The sequence below is a fragment of the Phaseolus vulgaris genome, chromosome 8 (genome assembly GCF_000499845.2).
Source record: "Phaseolus vulgaris cultivar G19833 chromosome 8, P. vulgaris v2.0, whole genome shotgun sequence".
Lineage (NCBI taxonomy): Eukaryota > Viridiplantae > Streptophyta > Magnoliopsida > Fabales > Fabaceae > Phaseolus > Phaseolus vulgaris.
The window spans coordinates 61,875,323-61,898,825 of record NC_023752.2 but is presented as its reverse complement, the minus strand read 5'-3'; the positions used below and the strand labels follow the sequence as shown (position 1 = coordinate 61,898,825).

At 34.5% G+C, this 23,503-nt stretch overlaps 5 protein-coding genes across 10 annotated transcripts; 2 read left to right on the top strand and 3 right to left on the bottom strand.

Moving 5' to 3' along the window:
* Nucleotides 1–87: 87 nt before the first annotated feature.
* On the bottom strand, nucleotides 88–2,888 carry LOC137824500 (transcription termination factor MTERF9, chloroplastic). Of its 4 annotated transcripts, none has more exons than XR_011083264.1 (6): nucleotides 2,470–2,888; nucleotides 2,197–2,263; nucleotides 1,989–2,122; nucleotides 1,195–1,897; nucleotides 440–1,057; nucleotides 88–364 (listed from the first exon to the last, which is right to left on the bottom strand). XR_011083264.1 is itself a non-coding variant. In XM_068630166.1 (5 exons), the coding sequence occupies exons 1-5, from the start codon at nucleotides 2,764–2,766 to the stop codon at nucleotides 1,002–1,004; spliced, it is 1,257 nt and encodes a 418-aa protein (XP_068486267.1). In that variant the 5' UTR covers nucleotides 2,767–2,888; the 3' UTR covers nucleotides 88–1,001. The 4 variants fall into 4 exon arrangements, 2 of the variants coding, with proteins under 2 accessions (XP_068486267.1, XP_068486266.1); XR_011083263.1 differs by having other exon boundaries at nucleotides 1,208–1,897; XM_068630166.1 differs by having other exon boundaries at nucleotides 88–1,057.
* Nucleotides 2,889–3,018: 130 nt separating this feature from the next.
* Nucleotides 3,019–4,723, top strand: LOC137824501 (uncharacterized). The gene is made up of 4 exons (XM_068630167.1): nucleotides 3,019–3,250; nucleotides 3,438–3,487; nucleotides 3,567–3,648; nucleotides 4,353–4,723. The coding sequence occupies exons 1-4, from the start codon at nucleotides 3,019–3,021 to the stop codon at nucleotides 4,397–4,399; spliced, it is 411 nt and encodes a 136-aa protein (XP_068486268.1). The 3' UTR covers nucleotides 4,400–4,723.
* A 4,050-nt stretch (nucleotides 4,724–8,773) lies between these two features.
* Nucleotides 8,774–12,010, top strand: LOC137823743 (scarecrow-like protein 21). The gene is made up of 2 exons (XM_068628997.1): nucleotides 8,774–9,018; nucleotides 10,005–12,010. Exon 2 carries the CDS (start codon nucleotides 10,208–10,210, stop codon nucleotides 11,822–11,824), a length of 1,617 nt encoding a protein of 538 aa, XP_068485098.1. The 5' UTR covers nucleotides 8,774–9,018; nucleotides 10,005–10,207; the 3' UTR covers nucleotides 11,825–12,010.
* A 103-nt stretch (nucleotides 12,011–12,113) lies between these two features.
* LOC137823744 (uncharacterized) lies at nucleotides 12,114–13,450 on the bottom strand. The gene is made up of 2 exons (XM_068628998.1): nucleotides 13,076–13,450; nucleotides 12,114–12,804 (listed from the first exon to the last, which is right to left on the bottom strand). Exons 1-2 carry the CDS (start codon nucleotides 13,278–13,280, stop codon nucleotides 12,215–12,217), a joined length of 795 nt encoding a protein of 264 aa, XP_068485099.1. The 5' UTR covers nucleotides 13,281–13,450; the 3' UTR covers nucleotides 12,114–12,214.
* A 3,005-nt stretch (nucleotides 13,451–16,455) lies between these two features.
* LOC137823461 (probable WRKY transcription factor 20) lies at nucleotides 16,456–22,194 on the bottom strand. Of its 3 annotated transcripts, none has more exons than XM_068628605.1 (6): nucleotides 21,658–22,194; nucleotides 19,965–20,141; nucleotides 19,043–19,595; nucleotides 18,779–18,944; nucleotides 18,530–18,688; nucleotides 16,456–17,186 (listed from the first exon to the last, which is right to left on the bottom strand). In XM_068628605.1, the coding sequence occupies exons 1-6, from the start codon at nucleotides 21,874–21,876 to the stop codon at nucleotides 16,706–16,708; spliced, it is 1,755 nt and encodes a 584-aa protein (XP_068484706.1). In that variant the 5' UTR covers nucleotides 21,877–22,194; the 3' UTR covers nucleotides 16,456–16,705. The 3 variants fall into 3 exon arrangements, with proteins under 3 accessions (XP_068484706.1, XP_068484707.1, XP_068484708.1); XM_068628606.1 differs by having other exon boundaries at nucleotides 19,106–19,595; XM_068628607.1 differs by lacking the exon at nucleotides 21,658–22,194 and adding an exon at nucleotides 20,496–20,605.
* Between the last annotated feature and the right edge of the window lie 1,309 nt (nucleotides 22,195–23,503).

The window sequence follows — 23,503 nt, the reverse complement described above, 5'->3', positions numbered from 1 at the left end:
TACAAGTGAATGATAAAGAAAGTGATGTATTACACCAACCGAAAATGTATACATCTAATAAACCAGGTAGAATTAATTACAAGGAACTGAAGAGAATAAGAATGTTATTTCATCAACTCACTTGTGATAAAAATTGCCGCAAGGTAACAAAAATTGTACAGGTCTGGTGATGGCAACGAGTCCTATTCATTTCAGATACACAACAGAAGAAAACAGAAGAAAGATATATCTACAAACACATGTCATTGAAGGTAAAAAGGAAGCATGAGAATGGCGATGACAGAATCCATAAGTTGAATCTTAAAGTTGATACACCTTCGTTCTTCAATTTATACCAATATAAGTTTGCAATATTGTCCACAACCTGTGATAAAGTATGGACTAAAGGGTTAATAACAACATACTGAATGTGTTAAGTATTAACCAGCAACAAACTCACCTTAGGGAGGGAGACAAAGTGTACCATGTGTTCTGCTTTTCAGCCACAAGCACTTTGAAAACAACTGTTTGAATCCAGCACAAACAGCAGGAATAAATTTCACACTAGTTGAGCAGCTTCTCCCCAGAACAAGTCACTGATTCGAATGTCATTAAATCATGTGCAGAACAAACTCTAATGACTGACTGAGCTTCAGCCACAAGAACATTTTGTAGCAACTCGTTCCATGACAATAATATTTCAAGAGATTTCTCTTCCAGTACTCATGCAAGTTGACTGTACAAACTTGATTCTGATTTGTCACATTTTTCTTTCATATTTCTCAGCAAACTTTTGAAGTAATAATCTCTGACGGAATGCCAAATACTTATCCAAACTTGTTCCAGCCCATTGTTGGCAAAAACATTCATCAGTTGGTACAAAAGATCCAAGGGGAAATGGTCCTTTTGGAGCTTTCTTTAGGGAAACTAAGAACCTATGACGAGGACGAATTCTCTGGTCCAAGGATAAACTAAGATACATTGGGTACTTGGTCAAGGATTGCACCTCATTGTTAAGTTCATTAACCAAGTACAAATATTTGGGTTTTAGATTTTCCTCCAAGGACAGAGATAGCACCTGCAGACAGTAGCCAACATTAACAAGAGGTACAAACTGTTCTTTACATTAAGAAGTATCAATCCAAAAGATACAAAAATGAAAATTTGGAACAGTGAAACAGGATACCTTTCATAAATTAATAACAAGGAAAATACCTGCAAAATTTACCTGTGTTAGGCTAGTCAATACTTTCAAGATATCTGAATTTTTCATTCCTATGCTCCTTAAGAAATTTATTCTTGGAAGTAATCCATCGTCTATGCTGTAATGGAGAAGTTGGGGATGTTTTTTCACCATCTTCACAATGCTATCCCTGGGTGCACCCAACTCCTTGGTAAGAAACATATAACGCATATTCCATGAAATGTCAATTCTTTGCACAAGAATTTGGGGACTAAGCTGAATGACCTTACCCAAATCTTTTTCCTTGATGCCTACTTCCTCAACTAAATATCTAACTGTAGGTTTTAACGAATTCTCAACACTGTAAGAAAACAAGGATGGAGTAGCAGCAATGATTTGCCCTATTCTAGAATTCGGTATGCCTAGGCCTCTCAAGAAAGCAACACGAGACTTCAAATTGTTCTCCACTGTATACTCAAGAATTTGTGGCTGCCTCAGAAGGATTCTTCTTACATCTCTATGTTTAACACCAACACTCATCAAGTATTCTAACCTTTCCTGTGCAGAACCAACGTTGATTTGAAGTGCTTGCATGTGCCTCTCATATATTTGGATAAAGTGTGATTCCTTCATTCCAAAGGTGCTCAAGTAATCAAGAAGTGGTAACCATTTCGAATCCAAAGGAATCTCTTCAGACAACCGAGGATATTTTTTATTCTTTACATTTCTACTAACCTGCAATTTGTGAAAAGAAAAATGAGGCTCAAGAGCAAAACAAGTACACCATTTGGTACTAAATAGCATGATTTGACACTAAATAGCTCACCTTATCACCATATGGTACCTTTCCACTCTCATTTCGTTGTAAGGATGCCACTCTCTCACTTCTAGGCAATCTAATGCTTTGTTCATTGTCCAAAGATCTCAAACCCCACTCCCACTCCTTCTCTTTATCTTTTCCTGCACAAGCAAGGTTATGAACATTCAACTTTCCCCTTTAAACTACTCAATAACACTCTTTCAATTCTACATACCTTTAACTGTCTTCGACTTCAATCTCTTGTTACCAACACCAAATTTAGCAGGCTCAGCAAATTCCTCCTGCACACACGTTCAACAATGAAAGGTAAATTAACAATAAACAAGCAAACATCAATATCAGATTTAAGCAGAGGATTCAACATTCCACACTTTTGTTACATTTTGGAAAAAGGAAGCATTTCAAATGCCTAATCAAAAACCCACTTCACTTATCCATTGAATTTAAGGCATTAACTTTGACCACACAATGAAAGCACACAACTCACATCAGAAAGCCAATCATCATCATCATCATCATCATCATCTTCGTCGTCCTCCTCCTCCTCGTCCATTTCTTCATCTTCATCATCACTATCGTACAGAGACAGTGCCTCTCCATACTTTGACCTTCTGTTGGTCTTGAGAATGTTCGGATTCGAATGTGCTGCAAGTTTCACTAAACTCTTCAACCTTGCAGAACCCAAATGCCCTCTCTCCAAGTTCCGAAATTGAGAACAAAAACACAAAGGAGTCGAAAAGTATAGGAGGGGTTTATAGGGATAGAGAGACATAGAAGCAGCCATTGCTAGAGAGAAACAGAAAAGAATATACTCCAAAACCCTAAATCAGAATCTCTCTGTGCACTACCAGAGGTTTATCCTCTTTCTATCTAAAACGGTGTCGTTTCTGCTTAAAACCATATCTTGAACATGAGTCCCACAAAATAACGCGTAGGTGGCGCGAGCCCGTGGGCTAAAAAAGCCCACGTGGCATTCTTTATAACGGTTGTAGTGTTGTGAAGAGTGAAATGAACGGGCTTGGCGAGTTAGTTAACTATGGAAGGAGCAGTAGCAGCATCTTCTTTGTCTCTGTTTTCATTGGGGAGTGTGAAAACTAGGAGCAGAGTGTGTCGGATATCTCCCATGTCTGAAAGACAAGGTTGTAATGTTTGGATTAAGAATGGAAGAAGAAGGGTTACGGTTGGTGCAGTGAATGTGGAAGATATAACCACAGTACTTGATCCAGCTCCAGTGGAAGTTACATGGCAAATTGTGGTCGGAGCTATAGGTACCTTAACTCACACAAACACAACCTTTGAAGTTTTTGCTTTACTAGAAATGTTCTTATGGGACAAACAAATCTTAAATGCAGATGTTTTTAGCTGTTTTCTGTTTTGTCCTTACATTGATGGAAAGAGAATGGTGTTTTGTGTAAGAAATTGGGTTTTGATTTTCTTTGAGTTTGAATTCTGCAGCTGGGGTTACCCCTTTTGTGGTGGCAGGGATTGAATTTCGCAAAAGAATTGTAAGTCACTCTTTTGGTTGTAAGTGATTAGGTATGAAACTGGTGTGTTTCATGTGTTGATTGTTGAATACTGTTACAGATAGCTCAAAAAAGATGTGAGGAGTGTGGAGGATCAGGGCTTGTCCTAAGAGAAAAGGAATACTTCCGTTGCCCAGAATGTGGTATGATTGCATTCACTTCTTCTCATGTATTGTACTCTGTTTAAGCCTCTGTTTAAGCAATTAAGTATGCAGGTGGGAGAATTTCAATGTATCTCTCTGAAATATTCCTGATTAATTGGGCTTTTTTATGTGTCCTGTAATTGAACATCAAACTCAAAATATTGAATGCCTTGGAATTGTAGAAATTCTTGCATTACCAAGCTAATTTTAATATCCGTTGCCAACCTGAGAATATTGTGGTGTTAAAATGAAGATTTTCATTGGTCCTTTTCCTTTTGGTTCACAATTCCTGTCATTTTGGTTGAGGAGCTGTGACAAGTGATATAATGGTCAATTCTAGCACAAGTTAAAAGTGCTTTTGAGAGTTTTTTTTCATTAGAAGTAGAGTTTTTCTATTAGAAGTTTAGAGTGTTTTTCAACAGATAAATTCTCAAAAACTCTGCTAGCTTAGAATCCAATGAGATTATTAGTACATGTTTAAGTTATTGGCATCACTAGTAGCTTCTGTTTCAAACCCTTTAACTGGATCTCACAACCATAATATTGATGTAGAAAAATTGGTAAATTATGATCGTGAGTATGAACTATGAGTATGTATGAACGAGTTTATGCCTTGTTGCTTTTCCATTTATGTATTGTTGATTTACCCTTAACCAACTGCATAATTCATTATCTTGCAGTCCTTAATAAGCTATCTATTGCAGGAGGGTTTCTTCCTTGGCAGTCCTGGAAAAGATTCTTTTCAGGCTAATTTCAACAGCGTTGTACAAAAACCATACTTCAACAGTGACAACTTTATTTAACAGAGATTCAATGTTTGTGAGAATATTTCATCATACACAAACGTAAACAACATAGTAAAGCTATTTGCAATACCAACTACCATATTTATTAGAAACATTTTAATTTCTTATTTATTAGAAACATTGTAATTTCTTTTTGAGACAAATAGTATTTGCTACCCTATTGATATGTCCACCTCTAGGAAAAATAATTGTGCAGCAACAGAGACATGATGTTTGTGAAGTCTCAGTATTTGGACGATTTGTGAAAGTGGTAGAAGTTTGGTTTTCTAGCTGTTTTTTCATTGTAGGTTGTTCCAATGCCTATGATTCTGATTGAATAGACTCCAATTTTCATAATCTTCAAATGCATAGGATATAATCAGACTGAATGTGTTTAATAAGTTGATAGAGCAAGGATTTAAATCCCATAGTAACCATTTTAGCAAGGGGTTGGCTTACCCAGTTCTCCATTTTAAGACTATCACATCACAGAATAAATTTGATAGAAGATCATCTGGCCACCACATTTTAGAAAGAGTTTTTTATTTTTCTCCAACATTGAAAATATATACATAGCCGTGTAGGTTTTATTTGGGTTTGTTTTGGAACTAATTCTCATGGGTCATGTATTGGACCTAATAGAATAGGGTGTAAATAGTAAACATGACATAGGAAGCATGAGGAGTTCACCTAGACATAGACAAGGGAAAAAAAACATGAATGTTCACGTGTCATCTCTTCGATAGAGAAGATTTTTCATCAAAAATGGTTACTCTATGTCATCTTTTTGTCACCATGGGAGTGGATATTTTTATGGTTAAAATCTACATCTTGGTTGTCCTTGGCACTATAAATAAATGTGTTAGGCCTCTCATAAATACAACTTAAATTGAGTAAGAAATTTATGCCAAAATGTTCTCACTTGACTCAAGTTCACTCTATGTTAGCAAGTGTGTGGACTCTTTAGAAGTTGGCTTACATCTTATAAACCTCTACTTTCACACCTCATCAAATTCACATTTTTGACCTATTCTTCTATATAATTTTTGCAATGTCTCCATGTAATCAATTTAAAATTATAAACTCCATAACAAGCAAGGATTTAAGACGGGGTTTTCATCAAAATTTAATTCATAGCATATGAAGATTAGATGTGGTGGAATCAATAAAATTTTGTAAGCATTCTACATATTATGAATAAGTTATGAGGAGAATAATATAACCAATCATCTAAGAGCCCCTCAAAGAATTTTAGTGATTTTGAAAATGAATAAGAAGCATGAGCAAGCCATTGCATTTGCACTCGCATACACTGATAGGTGGAAGAGTTGTATCTACATAGAGAGAGAATCCTTTCAGAAACTTAATAAGTGACACTTTAATAAATAATTTAGACATTTATAGACATGTGATCCAATAAGAAAAACAAAATGTTACAAATTATTAAAAAAACCACAACATGTGCTGGACTTAATCTATATTTTAAAAGAACGTCTAAAAGGTGCTGATGTTGTTACAAGTTTTTTGAACATGTATTTATTTGATCTCATCCCTTATCGAAATAATACATATCTTTTACACCAATCATGTCTCTCAAGGGAAGATTATCATTTTAAGGTGGTCAACATCAGTTTTCTTCAGATTATAAAGTCCTTTTTTATCGATACCAACTCCATAAGAAGATTCTTTTCAAATTATGCAGCTTCACTTATTCCATTACTGATGTCAGATAGGAGCAATTGTTAGTTGACCCTTGGCTAACTAAAGTAGTCTACACGAATCTGTAACAAAATCTTCTCACCTTATCCTTCATCTACCTTTTAGGTGTATAGTCTTACATCATTGATAATTATTTCAAGACTTTATCACATTGCTTCTGAAGACTGCATCACCATCTCTGTGCATGGATCTTGCAGTAAGTAAGGCTTTTAAAAAAATAAGTGTCACAGTTTTTTTTGACATTTCACGTCGACTAGTTATAAAAACATTTCATTAATCGATAAGTTTAAAGTCTACTTGATATGATATCAGAGTATCATATCAGAGTCATTCAGTCGTTATCCAACCACCCAGATACATAGTCTCACTTGACAAAGTCTTAGTATTAGGCTTGAAGTCTACTTGTAATTCTGGTAGTATGGTGATTATTTCCTCATTTCTTTTTCTTTTTTGGCTGTTTTACATTTAACAATCCTTGGCTTGGTGCTTGAGTTGCTACTCACAGCCACTCTTTTGGACTTCAATGTTTTCTGTCTATTAATGAAATTTTAGTAGTATTGATGGATTTCAACTCCAAATTTTGTAACTTTATTGGGTCCCTTTCCTTGCTTTGCAAAGGGTGATGTCATGAATCATGAACGTGGATTCTTTACTTTGCAACAACTTGTGGCTCGAACTCCTCCAAATCACAGTTGAATATCACATCAATTGGTCAATACTAAGAAATTGTAAAGTCATTTGACCAATTCACATAACACTGGTCAATCTTCAATTAACAGGCACAAATCTTGCGATTACTGAGTAGTCATAAAACAAAATGAGAAACAAAAAGAAATGAATTAAAAATGTATGACGTATGGGTGACAATGGATTCGTGTCATCCTATATTGTGACTTACGACATGAACAATAATTGTGGTGTGCAGCATGTTGGTGGTGAAAGTTAAGACAAACGGAAAAGAAGAAAGTGAAGACTCTGAGTTCAAATTTCAACTAAAATTCCAGAATTGGAAACATAACAAATGGGTTTTGAAGAGTGAAAAGAAACAAAGAAATGCAGCATTCATTCTGATGTGAAACAGATGAAGACACATTTATGCATGTCGGTGATTGCTCGTAAAAGTTGTTGAATTGAATACAAAAAAGTGGAGTTGGTGGTTAATTAAATGTCTAACTACATCAACTTAGTGGACTAGTTTAAGAGCTATTTCTCATTATTTATGTTTAGTTTTTCAATTTAACAGTCAAATATAAATTACTTATTAAATAGGTAATTTATATATATATATATATATAGAAATTATATCATTTTTTTGAATAATTAAAATTAAAATTTTCACCTTAAATATCCCTTGGCTCTGAATAGTATTAAGAATGGAAAAGCGTGTGGGGCAAATTATGTTGGAAGAAACATGCATCAACCACTATACCGACATGAGGAAGATGTTTAATCTAAGAAACCACACATGTTTAGGGTTACTTTAGCTACAAATTTTCCACTGGATTTTTTTTATCTGATAAAAATTTATATCTTAATTACTAAAATAAAATAAAAAAATATTAAAATTAATAAGTCGTGTCAAGATGACATGATTTCAGTATAAAGAAATCGTATTAAGGTGACACGACTTTAGTTATTTGAACTAAAATCGTGTTAAGGTAACAAAATTTCATTATAAAGAAGTTGTGCTAAAATGATACAAATATTAGTGTGTTTAAACTAAAAATCGTATCATGAAGACACAACTTTAATATAATCAAATTTTAAATAAAATTGTGTTATTAAACAACACGGATTATGATAATTTTTAATTTATTTATTTATTTAGATAATTAGCAGATAAAATTATACCAAATCAAAAAATCTCAAGTAAACCATTCGTTACATATAAACAAAAAAGGGATGTGAGATAATACAAATTTAAAATTTATAAAAATATAAATGAAAAATAGTGATGATTGAGAGGCAAAGAATAAATCTCCTTTAAATAAATCTAAATTAAAAAATATAGAAAATTATAAATGGTTTGGAATGTCATCAATCTCCTTTAAATAAATCTAAATTAAAAAATATAGAAAATTATAAATGGTTTGGAATGCCATCAAGAGAATTTTAAGTATAAGTTGTTTCATATTTTTCAATAAACAAACTCATGTGATTAGTTTCAGATAATTATTCAAAACACGTTTTTTTATAAATTAACTCATCAAAGTATACGTGTTGACTCCTGATATGATTTCTTTTCTGCACGCGTGATTCAATTTTACAGTTATTGATTACTGTAAAGAGGGTTAAGTTTTTTTATATTCAAATCATAAGTTTTTTTTATAAAAAAAAGTTTATGTATGTTCTACACGTGTGTCTGCATTTGGAACAGTGAACCCAAAAGAACACAACGGTTTCAGACTTCTTTGTTATGCATTGATGCTTTTAACAGGTGAATATGCAGAGGAATTTTAAATAAAAATATAATATTTAATATTGTTAAGATATTTTTTTTATGGTATTTTAGTCAACAAATTTAATTTACGTGTTTATTGACAACTAATAAACAAAATAATTAGGAGATAAAATTTAAACGTGATTGAATATTGAATATTGAATATTGAATCCGTTTGTGCAGTGGCTTCAGAGTAATTTCATAAGAAGAAAAAAACAATACTTATTCATTGTTTAAGTAAACGTTTTCTATAAAATATAGCACTCAACAACCTTGTATTTGGTCTTGCCTCCATCCTTGAATAAACAAAATCCCACATGCATGACAAGCCCTTGTTACTTTTAGCTGCAAAAGTGCTTGGTCCTTGGATTTGTTCTCTGTTGTTTTGGCTTGAAAGTGCACACCATGCTTTCCTTTTCAATTGAGGTGAGAGTCTCTGAAACTATTTGGTGATCTTGTTTTGTATGATGATGTTGTGGGAGGAAACTGGTTTTACATATTCTACCATATACAAGTGTCTGTGCTTGTTAAGTTGAAGTTGAAGGAGATGCAGCATCTTGTTTTCTTTACCAGTGAAGAAAAGAGTTACTTTTTATGGCAGTTAATGAGTTTGTGAAAATTGGTTGCTGATTAACTTTTTATGTGGTTTGTTTAATTGGGAGCTATTACTTTCAAGTTTGAGCTCTTTGTTGTTTTATAGTAATGATTTTTGGTTTTTTTTTTTCTGGCTTTTCTGTTTTCTTAGGGAAAAGCTTAGTGGAACACTTCAGATTTGCTGAGGGATTTTTCAGAATTTCTTTGTCTCTGTGTGTTTGAACACAGAATGAATTTGGATTTGATTGCTTAAACTTTTTATAGTTTTTACTTGGAAGTTCATATTCACCTTTCTGTGTAATTGAGTTGAAGTTTAGAGCATGTTCCAAGTTTGAGTTCAAGAAAATACTAATGGATCTTCTGAGTATTCCTTTTAAGGAATTGAAAATCATGAAAGGAATATGGGAGGCTTTTCTGAACAGTCCTATCTTTTCACTTTTATATGAACAAGGAATGATGGGACAAAGAATGAAAAAAGTTCTTCCTTTAAGCAGCAGCAAGTGTTCCAAGATTCATTATTTAATTAGGTTTATCAAACTAATCTCCATTTCTGGACTGCATCAAATTTGAAAGACAAACAATAACATGGTGGAAAAGTAAAAAACTAAAGCAGAGACTGATAAGTAATAATTATGAAAAGATTACAGTTTTGTTCATATCTTAAGAGCTGTTATGTGCATGAGGATTGTGAAAATCAGACACTTTCTCTTTGTTGTTCGACCACACTGAGACTGCATGCTTGTTTTATATGGTTGTAGCTCTTGTTGTTGTTTTTATCTAACTTTGTTGCTTTAATTGTTGTGTCACCCTTTCTGCAGAATCTCTCAGATTTTGATACGGTGCTCAAATTCAGCTAGAATTGGAGTAAAACGAGGACAACGATCACATAGCTCAAATTGAAGTCACTGACAATTGTTGTTCCAAAAGAGGAGAAAACAGAAAACTTTGGAGTGTTTAAAGCAGAAAAACATATTGGTATTGGTGGTGTCTACATATATTCAAAGAACCATATATTTTTCAAATGCAAATGTCTCATAAACATAAAATGTCCTATGAGCCTGTCCAAAATTTTGGGTCATGCTGCTTCCTACAAAGTGAGAACCAAGACTACTATTCATCCTCTGATAACAGTGGCCATGCAACCTACCCTTCTGTTCGTACTTCAGAACAATATTGCACCCTGGAATCTTCTACAAAGAACAGTTTTCCTTCCCTTAATTCCCCATCTACTATCAGTTTCTCACCCAACAATAGCCCAGTCTCAAAGCTGCAGCCGAAATCATATGTGTTGAGTTCACAGAATTCTCTTGAAATAGCGAATGATTCACTAGAAAATGAATCTTGTTTGACCCATAATGACAATGAGCTGAGGCACAAGATAAGAGAGCTTGAAAGTGTTATGTTGGGACATGATGCAGATATTCTGGATATGTATGATCCTGTAATTCCAGAGGAATCTGAGTCATTTTTTCTAGAGGCAGAAAGGTGGAAGAAAATGATGGAAGTGATATCTAGAGGGGATTTGAAAGAGATGCTTTGTACATGTGCAATAGCAGTGGCAGGAAATGATATGGAGACAACTGAATGGTTGATGTCAGAGTTAAGGAAAATGGTCTCCATTTCTGGCAATCCAATCCAAAGATTGGGGGCATACATGCTGGAGGCTCTTGTTGCAAGACTTGCCTCTTCAGGAAGCACAATCTACAAAGCCTTGAAGTGTAAAGAGCCTACTGGTAGAGAACTCCTTTCACACATGCATCTACTTTATGAAATCTGCCCATATCTCAAATTTGGGTACTTGTCAGCAAATGGAGTTATTGCTGAAGTGATGAAGGAGGAAAGTGAAATCCACATTATTGATTTTCAGATCAACCAGGGAATACAATGGGTGAGCCTAATCCAAGCTCTTGCTGGCAGACCTGGAGGACCCCCCAAGATCAGAATAACAGGTTTTGATGACTCCACTTCAGCTTATGCCAGAGAAGGAGGCCTTGAAATAGTGGGAGAAAGGTTGTCAACACTTGCACAATCATATAATGTACCCTTTGAGTTCCATGCGTTGGAAGTTTCTCCCACTGAGGTTGAAATTAAGGACCTCAAACTTCGACCTGGTGAAGCTATTGCTGTGAATTTTGCCATGATGCTGCACCATCTTCCAGATGAAAGTGTGGATAGTCAGAACCATCGAGACCGGTTGCTGAGAATGGCAAAGTGCTTGTCTCCAAAGATTGTGGCACTAGTTGAGCAAGAATCACACACCAGCAATCTCCCATTCTTCCCCCGTTTTGTTGAGACAATGAACTACTACTTGGCTATTTTTGAATCAATTGATGTTGCTCTTCCAAGGGAGAACAAAGAAAGGATTAACGTGGAACAGCATTGTTTGGCTCGAGAAGTTGTCAACTTAGTAGCATGTGAAGGGGCAGAAAGAGTAGAACGTCACGAACCTCTCAAGAAATGGAGATCACGTTTCACTATGGCTGGATTCTCACCATATCCATTGAACTCCTTTATAACTTGTTCCATTAAAAATCTTCAGCAAAGCTACCAAGGACATTACACTCTAGAAGAGAGAGATGGAGCTCTATCTCTTGGTTGGATGAATCAAGTTCTTATTACTTCTAGTGCTTGGAGGTGATGATCCAAACACAACTGGTTCCTATTTGTTATTGCAGACTTTTTGTTAGTTTATGTATCATCCTAATCTTAAGCAGAATTCCTCATTTCGAAGTCAAATTACTCTGTAGTTTGTTAAAACACACTAGATTTATGTCAATAATTCCAGTACCAGCAAACACGATATCATTGCAGATGATTGTTGTTACTTGAGGTATCAGTTTGAGGTATCAGCTTAACTGAGATGTCAAGTTTTACATAATGATGTTTAACATGAAAGCTTTTATAAAAAAAAACACACTATCATCAAATTTACAAACAAAAAGAAAAACAGAAGCATGTATTCTGTATTTTGCTATGAAACCCATACAAAGATAAAAAGAATGATGACAATTTACACCTACAAAACTTGTTAGCTGAAAATTATTACAAAACAAGGAAGAATAGAACTGGGATTTTTTGCTACAAATTTCTCTAAGCTAAACTGCATTTTTCCTAACCCAGTTGAGCCAGGTCCTTCATATTCACCATCAACTTCATTTACTGGAGTTCCAGCAATTATCCTGCAAATTATTGCAGCTTTTTTCACACTGTGTACCCTGGCAGCTGCTCTGTTACTCAACTCTTTGTTACTTGTATTGAGGTGAATGTCGGTGTATTGTGTCTTGAAATTAAATTGAATTATTTGGCAAAGATAACAAGATGGATCTTTACAGAGGTCATGAACTCTCTTTGTAGATTTCCCTTGGAAACATCTCACTGTAGTACCATAGAACCGCAACAGCTCATTCCCATCAACTGTGCTCCTTGGATGCCTTGGATATTGCACAGAGGCCACCTTCTTCACATTTTCTCTATAATTTTCAAACCTTTCAAGGACTTCTTCTGAGCAGCTCACCCTGAGGACTGTTCTAACCTTTTTCAGTGGCTTTGATGTGTTGAACCAAGCTTTTTGAAAGATCATTTCCACAATTTTTCTTGATGGGTCTCCAACACTCAGTTCTGCCAAAGTTTTTGAATGATGTGAACGAGTTCAAAGAATATAACATACACATAGTGAAAGAAAAAAAAGGATAAAAGAAGTTTCAAGTATACCTCAACTGCTCCAATTAGTTTTCCTCTTAAAAGTTACAAGCCTGTTACATTACAATGACTTCTGAAAAATCATAATTTTTATATTTCAAGCTTCTTTATCATGAAACACTGAGTTTTGAAGACATGAAAGCATGTTGTGTTGATGCAAATAGTAGCAGCATGCAACTTGGTAACTTACCATGAAGCCTTGCCAGTGTATTGCTTGGTCTTGAAACTACCAGGGTGGTTGGAGTAGGCATTAGAGGTCTATTATATCCATTCATTTTCTCCCATTCTGAAACACAGCCACTTCCCTTGCTGCATTTTGTTTGCTGCTTGATTACATCGTTGATCTTGTTTCCACATTTGACATTATCCTTCAAGGAGACCCATAAGGCATGCATCTTGTTCTTTGCTCCTCTTCTTCCCTGTGTTGAGTGGAATATATGACCACAAAAAAAATGGTTTCTAGTGAACAAGTTCGTTGTCTCAGTAACATGCACAAAGTTGAGGGACAAAGAAAGCAAAGAATATATTTTTTGTTCACTAAACTCATTTCAATTTTAAAATTTAGTGGAAAGAAAAATATAATCTGCCATTATAGGTATAATTGTTTTTATTTCTTGCAGTATGTTGACCATTATGTATAGAGATAAAAGATTATGCGTTTTTATATATTTTACCATGACCTTGTGTTATTTTTACAGTATTGTAACAGCAACAAAGACAGGGAATAACATTAAAAGAAATTAAAACAGTGTTTTGGTACACATTCTGAACTTAAATTCATTTGGTATTAAGACAAACATGTTTTAACCTTTTCTTTCTCCTTCTGTGACAATGGGACAGAGATGATGGATCTGTTTTTAAAATGAGAAAGAAGTGTCTACTCTGGAATGTTTTGAGAAAGGCAAGACACCAGTGGACTCCTCAGTCATTTATTGCTCTTTTGTCAGTTTTGGCCCAGCGGTCCTTTGATTCAAATTTATTTCCAATGTCAATATCAAATGCTTAGCTAGTCAAATTTTACTAAAAAGTAAGATTAACAACACCAGTTCAATCAGGAAATATGTACCTAACGTGTACTTTTGAAGGTTTAACCTTATATTACTTATACAAGACTCATCGATATCGACACAAACACGAAAATATGTATAATTTCTAAAATATAAAATACGGAGACACAGACTTATATATTATATTATTATGAATTATATAAATTGACAATAAAGATTTATGTGCACAAGTATGTTTCAATTTTTTTTAGTAGAAAGATGTTTCTCATAGCTGGTTCAAAAAAATTTGTTTCTTATTTCTATAATCATAACAAAAATTTATAGAATAAGTTTGAGTTTTTAGAAAATTAATGTAGTTCTTCTTTTTAAAATTGTGTTAGAACTGTGTTAGAATTGTTACAAATCCAACAAATATTTTTTGAATTAAACATTTCACTAATATGTGTTCTACAAGTTGTACGAGTGTCGGAGTATGATAAGTATGTCGGACACGAACACACCATTCAAGAGGTGTGTTCAAGCTTCATAGTTTTTTCCAATATCAGTTTTTATCTGTATTTCTCTTTACCATAGTATTTTTCTTTTAAAATGTACACACTTTAAACTTATTGTATAATATAATTTCTCTTTTGATCTATGAAAAAGAAAAAGCGATATGCTCAATTCTAAAGACAAAATAGAATATCAGTCGTTTGTATATTGGTTCTGAAAAGTCCCTTCATATATCAAAGACACAATCATACAGAAACATGATTGTCTTTTTTCTTTGGTATAAAGAGTCATGCCACTAGCACTGCCACTGCTTTTCCATTTACATGACAAATAAAGCAAACCAGAGATCAAACTCTGTTATCCCTAATTTGGTGTTTATTTGTGTGAAATTTAGAACCATTTGAGTAGGCATAAAAATATCATAATGCTCTGAAGGGTTACAAATTATGATAAGGATGTAGAATTGTACTCATGGGTGGTTGATCTGACTCTGAGGGAGAAGGAATCAGCCCTGAATCTATACATCTTGGTTCCACAAATGACAAATATATGAATTTAAGAAAGTTGTACTTTACTTGCAGCGCAATTAAAGGCCAACGTGAACATGTCAGACTGGTTCAAAGATAAAGCCAAGAGAATCCAATCGTCATCAAGGATGTACTCTACCAATATTCACAACAGTAACATTATGCTAATCCTGTTGCTGATTAACCAATTCAAGAAATTCATCCTAAATCTAAGAAATGTCTGCATGATATTTACTGTAGACATTGCTAAAATTCATTTTGCTATTTCATCTATTCTTATAATCTGGTACTGAATATCCCCTATCAAGTGTTATTTCGCTCAATCTTCTTTTTCTAGCCGTTAAGTGTATGTTTGAAGGATGGGGATACTTGCAAAAACACTCCAACACTCAAATCAGTTGGGTGTTGGGATGCTTATGAATTCAGAACCGAAAGAGTCATTATCTTTTTTTCATAAACACTCCAACACTCAAATCAGTTGGTGTTAGAATGCTTATGCATTCAGAATGAAAAAATCATTATCTTTTTTTCATGAGAGTATGTTTTATTTATAGCTTTCTATTGGACTTTAATGACATTGGCACATGTCCAATAACTCTCTAATCTCAAATAGGGACTCATTACCTTCAAACTAATCTGATTGACCAACCAGATTATATCCTTGCTGGCCGTGTGACCGTTTAGTTCTAATTATGCAATTGGCTCCATCACCTTTCATCTGTTTTTCTCTTTCTAGAAACATTCTTGAATGCACTCAAAATTCTTCTAGCTAAACTAAACACGCCTTCACAAGTGACAACGGAATATAATAACAGCTAAACTAATGTTAATGCAATGTACTAGGAAATGTGCAAAAGAAAAGGAAAAGAAAACCTTATTTTTTTTCTGTTCGGTTTTCTAGAAACAAACAAGCACAGCACAGTCGGCAATGCTGGTCCCCCTCTCAAAATTACAGACTGAAAGGTACTGTGTCCTTTTCTACGCTGAAACCAAGGGATTTCGCTTTATCAGTTGCTAAAGTGAGGATAAGGTATATATGTACGTAACAACGTATAATATAACATCCACCGAGTCTTTCATGTGTGAATAGAGAATAGACACATCTATCTATGTAAAAGTCTAATGGTTATAATCTCTCTGCACATTCTTGTCAATCACGCAAGAGGGTGTTTGAAACGCGTTTCTGAGATCATAAATCGTGTCAATGATGAGAGAAATGCAAAAGCTAAATCATGTGGCACTCACTTTGATGTGAAAACCCAAATCCATGCTCCATTTCCAATCAAGCACTAAAATTATGCAAGTTTAATCTGCACAAAACAGTGAGAATGTCCAACATTTACAGATCTGTGGTATCATCACGTGCATTCCAACTTCATTATATCAGAACAGATCATCAATCACGGGGTATGTACGACTTGTAATCAGTGCAGTGGGGACTAGGGACCGAGTCTAAAAATTGTGAACACGAGATACAATGTTTAGCAAAGGGTTTAATGCACTTTTACAGGATTTGTGGGAGTAACTTTGCTACAAGCCTGATATTTATACAGAAGAATTTGGATATGATTATAAATAATTATACAATTACAAAGATTTAAAAGTCAACATGATGATGGAGCTGCTACAAATTCTACATAACGGCAGCTCTGGAATAGTGATATAAACATGAAAGAACTATCTGCATTTTCTTACAGAAAATGAGATGTTACACCTTTGAAGCTATACCCGCCAAAAATTTAAAAAGAAAGTAAAATGTTACTCAGAATTTTTATTTTCATGTCTGGTGTGTGATCAATTTCCTGGACCCATTAGTATTCTTCCCATGCTCTGTGGGCAAGGATACGAGGCATGGTTTAAAGCTGGACCATCACTCCTATTGTCTCTAGAACCATAGGGATTAGAGCTGTTATTTAGAACACCAAAGTATACTGGAGCTGAGGTAGTATGAACAAACTTGAAATTGGAATTACTTGTGTGAGTTTGAGTGTTCCCAAATTCAGAGTGCATTATTTTGCCTTGTGCGTTTGATCTATGTTCAGCAGCTGAGCTAATGCCCATCCCAAGGTCAAGGCTAATGGTATCACTTTCTTCTAACTTAATTCTTGTCTGTCCAGCTGCTGCAACTGCCATGTCATGGCTGCTATTCCTAGCAGCTGGTACATCATGATTGTGTTTACCCTCATATGTGGTTATCACTGCTTTTGGATCATGAGATGCCCTCTCCACATGTTTTCTGACAGGGCAACCCGCATTTGTGCATTTGTAATAACTCCTACATAAGCAGCATAGTAAGATACAAGATTAACAAGAAATATGTAGTTGAGTAGCATATTTTAGCACTGCAATTAATTAGTATGAATCATAAGGATGGATCATAAACATGCAACAAGAATATCAAGGTCTACCAAGCACATATTTGATTTGAATTCCATACTTTTAAAGCATTTCCTGAAGTAGCCACACAACACACTAATATAGCAGAGGAATCATAAGAAGTAACCTTTTGAGTCTTTAATAATGACATCCACATTGATGATTGTCTCCATGAAATATGGTACAGACACTTCCCAGGACAACTATAACAACAAAATTAATTCATGTATATAATGCCCAACTTGACTTCATCAAATGACAGCAAGCTTAGTTGTAACATTGGGATCAGCTACACCAGTCATTCATTAAAACAAGCAGGATTAATCCTAATAAAATACACTGCCCACATGTCCTTCAATCTTTATGACTGTGTATAAAGCCTGCAATGATATGCATATCTTCTTGTCCTTCCCCTCCCCGCACCCTAGATTTTCTCATAACTTGGTATGGGCATGCAAAAATAATGTTTGATCCTTTCCTTTTGAAAATACTTCCCTATTATTAATAATCTACTGCCACTTTAATTATCCACCGTACTTCTTAGCAAAATTTTAGCAATCACTCTATTAATTTTCAGTTTGTCTTACCTATGCAAGTATTTAATCATTCTCATCAATTTTATACTACAAGTACAAAAATAAAAAGCTTCTGAATGAATATTAAAAACAGCTTTCGAAGTCATCCAAGTGAAATTTCTCCACCTAATGCTTTCAAGAGCTTAAAATTTAAAATAACAATTTCATAATCTAGCAAGTTATTTTTCCATTGCTGTTCTTGAAACTGTAAAACATCATCTACCTCACTCATAGATCCATCAAAGTATCCCTTACCAAAAAGTTTACTGTTAATGAGGATAGTCTAATACCAATAAATATATATATATATATATATAATGTGTGTGTGTGTGTATATACCCTCACATTTTCATGTCTGAATATAATCAAGTGCAAGATACAGATTTTCTTTATGGACCAGGTTAGCATCATGGCTGCAACAGGGGTCTCATAGCGAGAGACTAGCTAACACTAATCATACTAAAAGAAAAGATTGTAAAGCAAAATGATTGAAAAGTGAATATTTAAGTTTCAATAAACTATTATATCATGTTAATTCCTCATTTAAATTGTTGTCTACCCAACAAATACAAGAGCAAAAGCTTGACAATAGTAAAAGAAATCATTTGACAAATCACATACAATAAATTGAATTTATTAATTTAACTTCGACCCAGTGAAGACATACCTTGGGTTAGGATTGCCTCTCACCACCTTTTGGCCATACTTACGCCAGCGATACCCATCATCCAATATATCAACCTCACTCAAAGTTTGTACAACAACCCGTGGCTCCCGGATAGGCTTAACTACAGGAGTGATGTCAACATTTCCAAGTTCCATTTTTCTACACAATGAAAAGGAAAAAACTCAGCAGCAGCAATGCAACCGAGCACACATGCTGAAGAAATTCAGAGCTTCAACCAAATTGTCATACCTTCGCTTTGAGAAGGGATCATCATCATCAGCGTCATCACCAATCCTGTTTGACACAAACCCTACACCCTCTAAACCATCACCATTTGTTGCTACATGTGATGGCTCAGAAGCACTGTTGGGCTCAGCAGCATGGGACAACTGACCATACATGGAGGGTGCTTTGTCTACAATAAAAAGGTAGAAGATAAAGAAATCCAGCTTATTTTCTCTGCAACAAGTAATGATAAAATGGAAGGTATGATAAGCATCTGGCTGGTATTACCATCTAGGCCAGCCAAAGAAGAACCCTTATCAGATCTCTCTACTTGAATAGACATAATAGTACCAGTAGAGTATCGGCAGCTTGGTTGAGGCTTAGGATGATCATGTGTTCCCTTGTAAATTATCTCAGTAATTTGACCATCATGAGAACGTTCAAAAAGTTTTTTCACTTCACAGTTAGGATGTGTACATTTGTAATAACTGCGTGGAAATTCACTTCCTTTAACAAGTTTTTGGCCATATTTTCGCCAATTGTATCCGTCATCAGATGTTTTCTCAGTTGCAACTGAAAGTCCACTGCCTCTAACATCCACATGTGATGCTTGAAGCCCAGTAGCTGTGTTGCCTTTGTGGTTAACGTCATCCAAATCAACATCAACAGAAGCACTAGGACAAGAACTAACCATTTGTACAGGTGATGATAGACTTAATTCGTTAGCAGGAACTGCTATCTCACTTTCAACTAATGGTGAGGAAACAAATGATTGAGCTTTTCCTAGACCTTCTACTTGAGTTGATTGTTTGATAGCACGGTTATTGAAGTCTGCAGGAACCTTAACATGAGCAAATAGCATTGGATAAGTGCTATGAAATTAGTAATCTTCAAAACAATATTAATCAGAACATTAAAACACCATTTGTTTTTGTCTAACACTGTAATCATGCATAGGACTATAAATTATAAAACTATTCAAATGAAACAAGACTTTAGGAATTGATTTTGTCTCATGCGACAAAGTTTGAGTAACATAACATCAATCTTGATAAATTTGAATTATGATTAATTATCCCACCTTGTTTTGTCAGTTAGTACACAGATTTAAACCAAGTAAAGTCAGGATGGAAAACAAAATTTGAGCCCATTCGTCCATGTGATTTGAAAGTTATTTTAATCAAAGTGTTGCCAACATCAATTTCATTACCATATTCAACCTGTTGAGTGGTTTAAACTCAAAGAAGCTTGATTTCCTGTCATCAACAGTATTGTTACTGAAGCATGAAGTGGTTACTGCAAATGTGGCAGAGGCAGCAAAAGCCTTAGAACCATGTACTGTTTGCTGAAGCTTGCGGAGGGACCCTGTAGTTGGTGAAGACTCCACCTGCAACAAATGGACAAATAATATTTAAACTATAAGCTCTTTGAGCAACAGTTGTGGAGTGAAATGAAAAATTATAAAGTAAAATGAACAGAGAGATACGGGGAACAATTTCTCTTCTCAAAAACCAACAAAAGGAAAGTAGGGAAAAGGCAAAACAACAGCAAGTTCTTGAATATCTGAAAACCCTAAGGCCTCAAACAGCAATCAATAAACCTAGGAAATCAGTAATAACAGCAGAAAGAGACCACATATATAATCTTCTGAGTAAACCAATAAACCTAAACTAATTGAATGGTGTTATCAGCTAGTGATGTAAGCAACCCACTATTATTGAGCGTAAGCAAAGTTTTTTACTTTCTCCTGCTGCTGATATTGCATGTTGTTTATTTGGAGTCCGTTTGACAAAGATACCACAGTACGTTATAATTTGCAAAAGTTAGTTATATAAACAATCAATCATAACAAAGAAAAGACACTCCTACATGAATGTAGCAAAGAATTCCACTCGAATTAGGACCATACAGACTATTAGCGTCTAGAAACAAGTCCTTTCACAAAATCCAGACCCACAATCTTTCTGACATTCCCTATATTATTCTCACAGCACATATAACTAAAATCAATCCACTAATCGTTGGTAATACATGATTCGTTTGCTCCACATATATAAATAGTAAAGGAAAAGAAGAGGATTTTCTGTGCACTCTGCTGCACCGTTGAAACAAAAACAAACAAAAAGGGCAAGCACCAACAAAAAAGAAGATTCATTATGTGAAAAAACAACACTGACATTAAAATAAATAAAGGAGAATGTCGAGCGATCCTCAACTAAAGTTATATTCCACCAAAGAGAATACCGTATTTAAGCATAAAGCAACCAATACATAATCCTATAAGAGCAAAAGCATCAGAAACTAACGGACCCATTCACCAAAATGTACTACTAAATGAAGGATAAAAGAAGTAAAGAGCCAGCTCTAAAGAAACAATTTTCCACGAGACTGAACCAGCATATTAGAATTTCGAATTTTACATAACAAAAAAAAAAGCATCTTCAGCTCATTACTCACCAGCATTCAAATCAAGTCATTTTAAATCATCAAATTATTCCACCAAATCGATACGATTTGACACCAGCCCAGATAAGCCCTATTGGGTAGCTGAGAAACCCCAACAAAATCACAGTGAAAAGAACAAATTTTTTATATGCCACTCCCTATAAGTGGCCTTTACCTTACATGCGTCAAGTAAAAAAAACAGTAAAACACAACCTTTGACCAACGTGAACTAAAAACGACAACATTCCCCTGTATTCACTCGAGCATTTACCTTTCCTTCTTCTGTTCCATTTCCTCTCAGAAAACACAAAACCCTCTGAAAATTGAAAATTCTCTCTAACAAACACCAACCCGCTTATTTCCATTCTTCACCAAACCAAACACCTCAATTGGAGTTCCCAAAGCAGAAGAGGAAGAAGAAGAAGAAGAAGCAAAAGAGCACACACTCACTCACTCACCTTCATATTGGAAAGAAGAACCGGTGATTCCAGAAAGGACGTCGGACTCAGTCCCGGGGGAATCGTGATGCACGGCGACCTCGAGATCGGAAGCTTCGCCGGCGCAATCAGCTTGTATCTCGCCGTCAAATTCTGACCCGACCCACTTCGATTTGGATCCTCGGATGCCCCATTGAGCCGGAGCTCCGAACTGGGGCCGGGCTCGGCGGCGGCGTCCATTGTGGGTGGTGGCGTTGATGAGGGTCAGAGCAGAAGTAGAGATATAGCAAAGGGCAAAAGGGTCATTTCAAATATGCATGTTTTTTGTTTTGTGGGTGGTGTTGTGTTTTGTGTTTTGTGTTTTGTGTTTGAAGGTTGTGTTGTGTCAGAGATGGTGGAAGTGCAGAAGGACTCAGTTGACTTGCAATGTTGGATCTCACTTTCTCTCACAAACAACTCACTCACATGTCTGTGACTCTCTTCTCTGTCATTTTAAACCCTTCTTTCTCACCTTTTTTTTTTTTTGTTACTTCTCTGTAACTAAACTCACACCATCATAAAAAAAAAAAAAAAAAAAAAAACAATCATCATGGAAGTAATAATTGAGGTTGAATTGTAAGAGTTTCTGGATTAGATTCATTTGGGATTACAGTAAATTTAACATATTTAATTGGATTGGTTTACTTTTGAGTTTTGAAACAAAAAATTCTTAGTGTAAATTAAATTGGTTATTATGATAAAAATAAATTATTATACTTTTTAAGTTTTGAGTTTTATTTCTTATTTGTTTTATATAATTTTAATGTTAGTCTAATGTAAGATAACAAAATATTATTTGGTATTTAATTACTTTTATTAAATATTTAGATTTTTAAAGATATTACTTTAAATGTATTATTAATTTTATTCAAAAATATAATAAACATAAATATTTTTTTTTTTAAAACATGGTAACATCAAATTAAATTCATAAGAAAAATAATTTTAAAAAGAGGAAAAAAATAAAGTACTAATACCTAATCTAAAAATTAAAATTCAATCTAGTTTAAAAAAACATACATTTAAAAAGTGAATCAATTAAAATTGGTTTGATTAAGATTGGAGAGAGTGAAATGAATTAAATTCAAAAAATGTTCAATGTACTTATAATTTAATTGGAATTGTGAGGTAAATGGAATCAACTTAATACAAAATTATTGGTATTAAATTGTTTGAGTTTAACAGGTACGTATTGATGGTGTAAAAGTATAAAACTTTTTAAATAGTAAATTAATTTAGAGTTTAACAAATTTAAATGACAAGTAAAAAGTAAATTTTATTTATTCACTGCTTTAAAAGAATACATTAAAGGGATGGAGAGAGAAAAAAGAATGGGTTGTGTGGATTTATAGCTTTTGGACTTTTTAAAGCTGATAGGTAGATGATTATGTCAATGAATGATACACAATTGGATAAAGATTTTGTAACAAAATGATTATTTTACCATTCGTTAAGAGAATTATTGTTTGCTTAATTTAATTTATGATGTTGTTGTGTTCATGGCTAGTTATTAAGCTAGGTAAGAGTTGAAAGTGAAAAGTGGTGTGCCAAGTACCAACCAACTCTATGTTACTCTTCACCTCAGACAATGAGTATTAGTGAGTGATTGGTGCAAAACTGTGAAACCCTTTTGAAAGCCAAAGCCAAACCAGAATCATTTCACCAAAAGGGTTAGATTCAGATAATTTAACCTCATGAATGGGAGAGTCAGTCTCAAGCAATGACCTCAGTGTGTAGTTTTTGTCTATGTTACTTGAACTCTGATCAGATGATTCAGTTCAAGGAATGCAGTGTCGGCAATTCCCACAGGGAAAGTGTTTCATGTGTT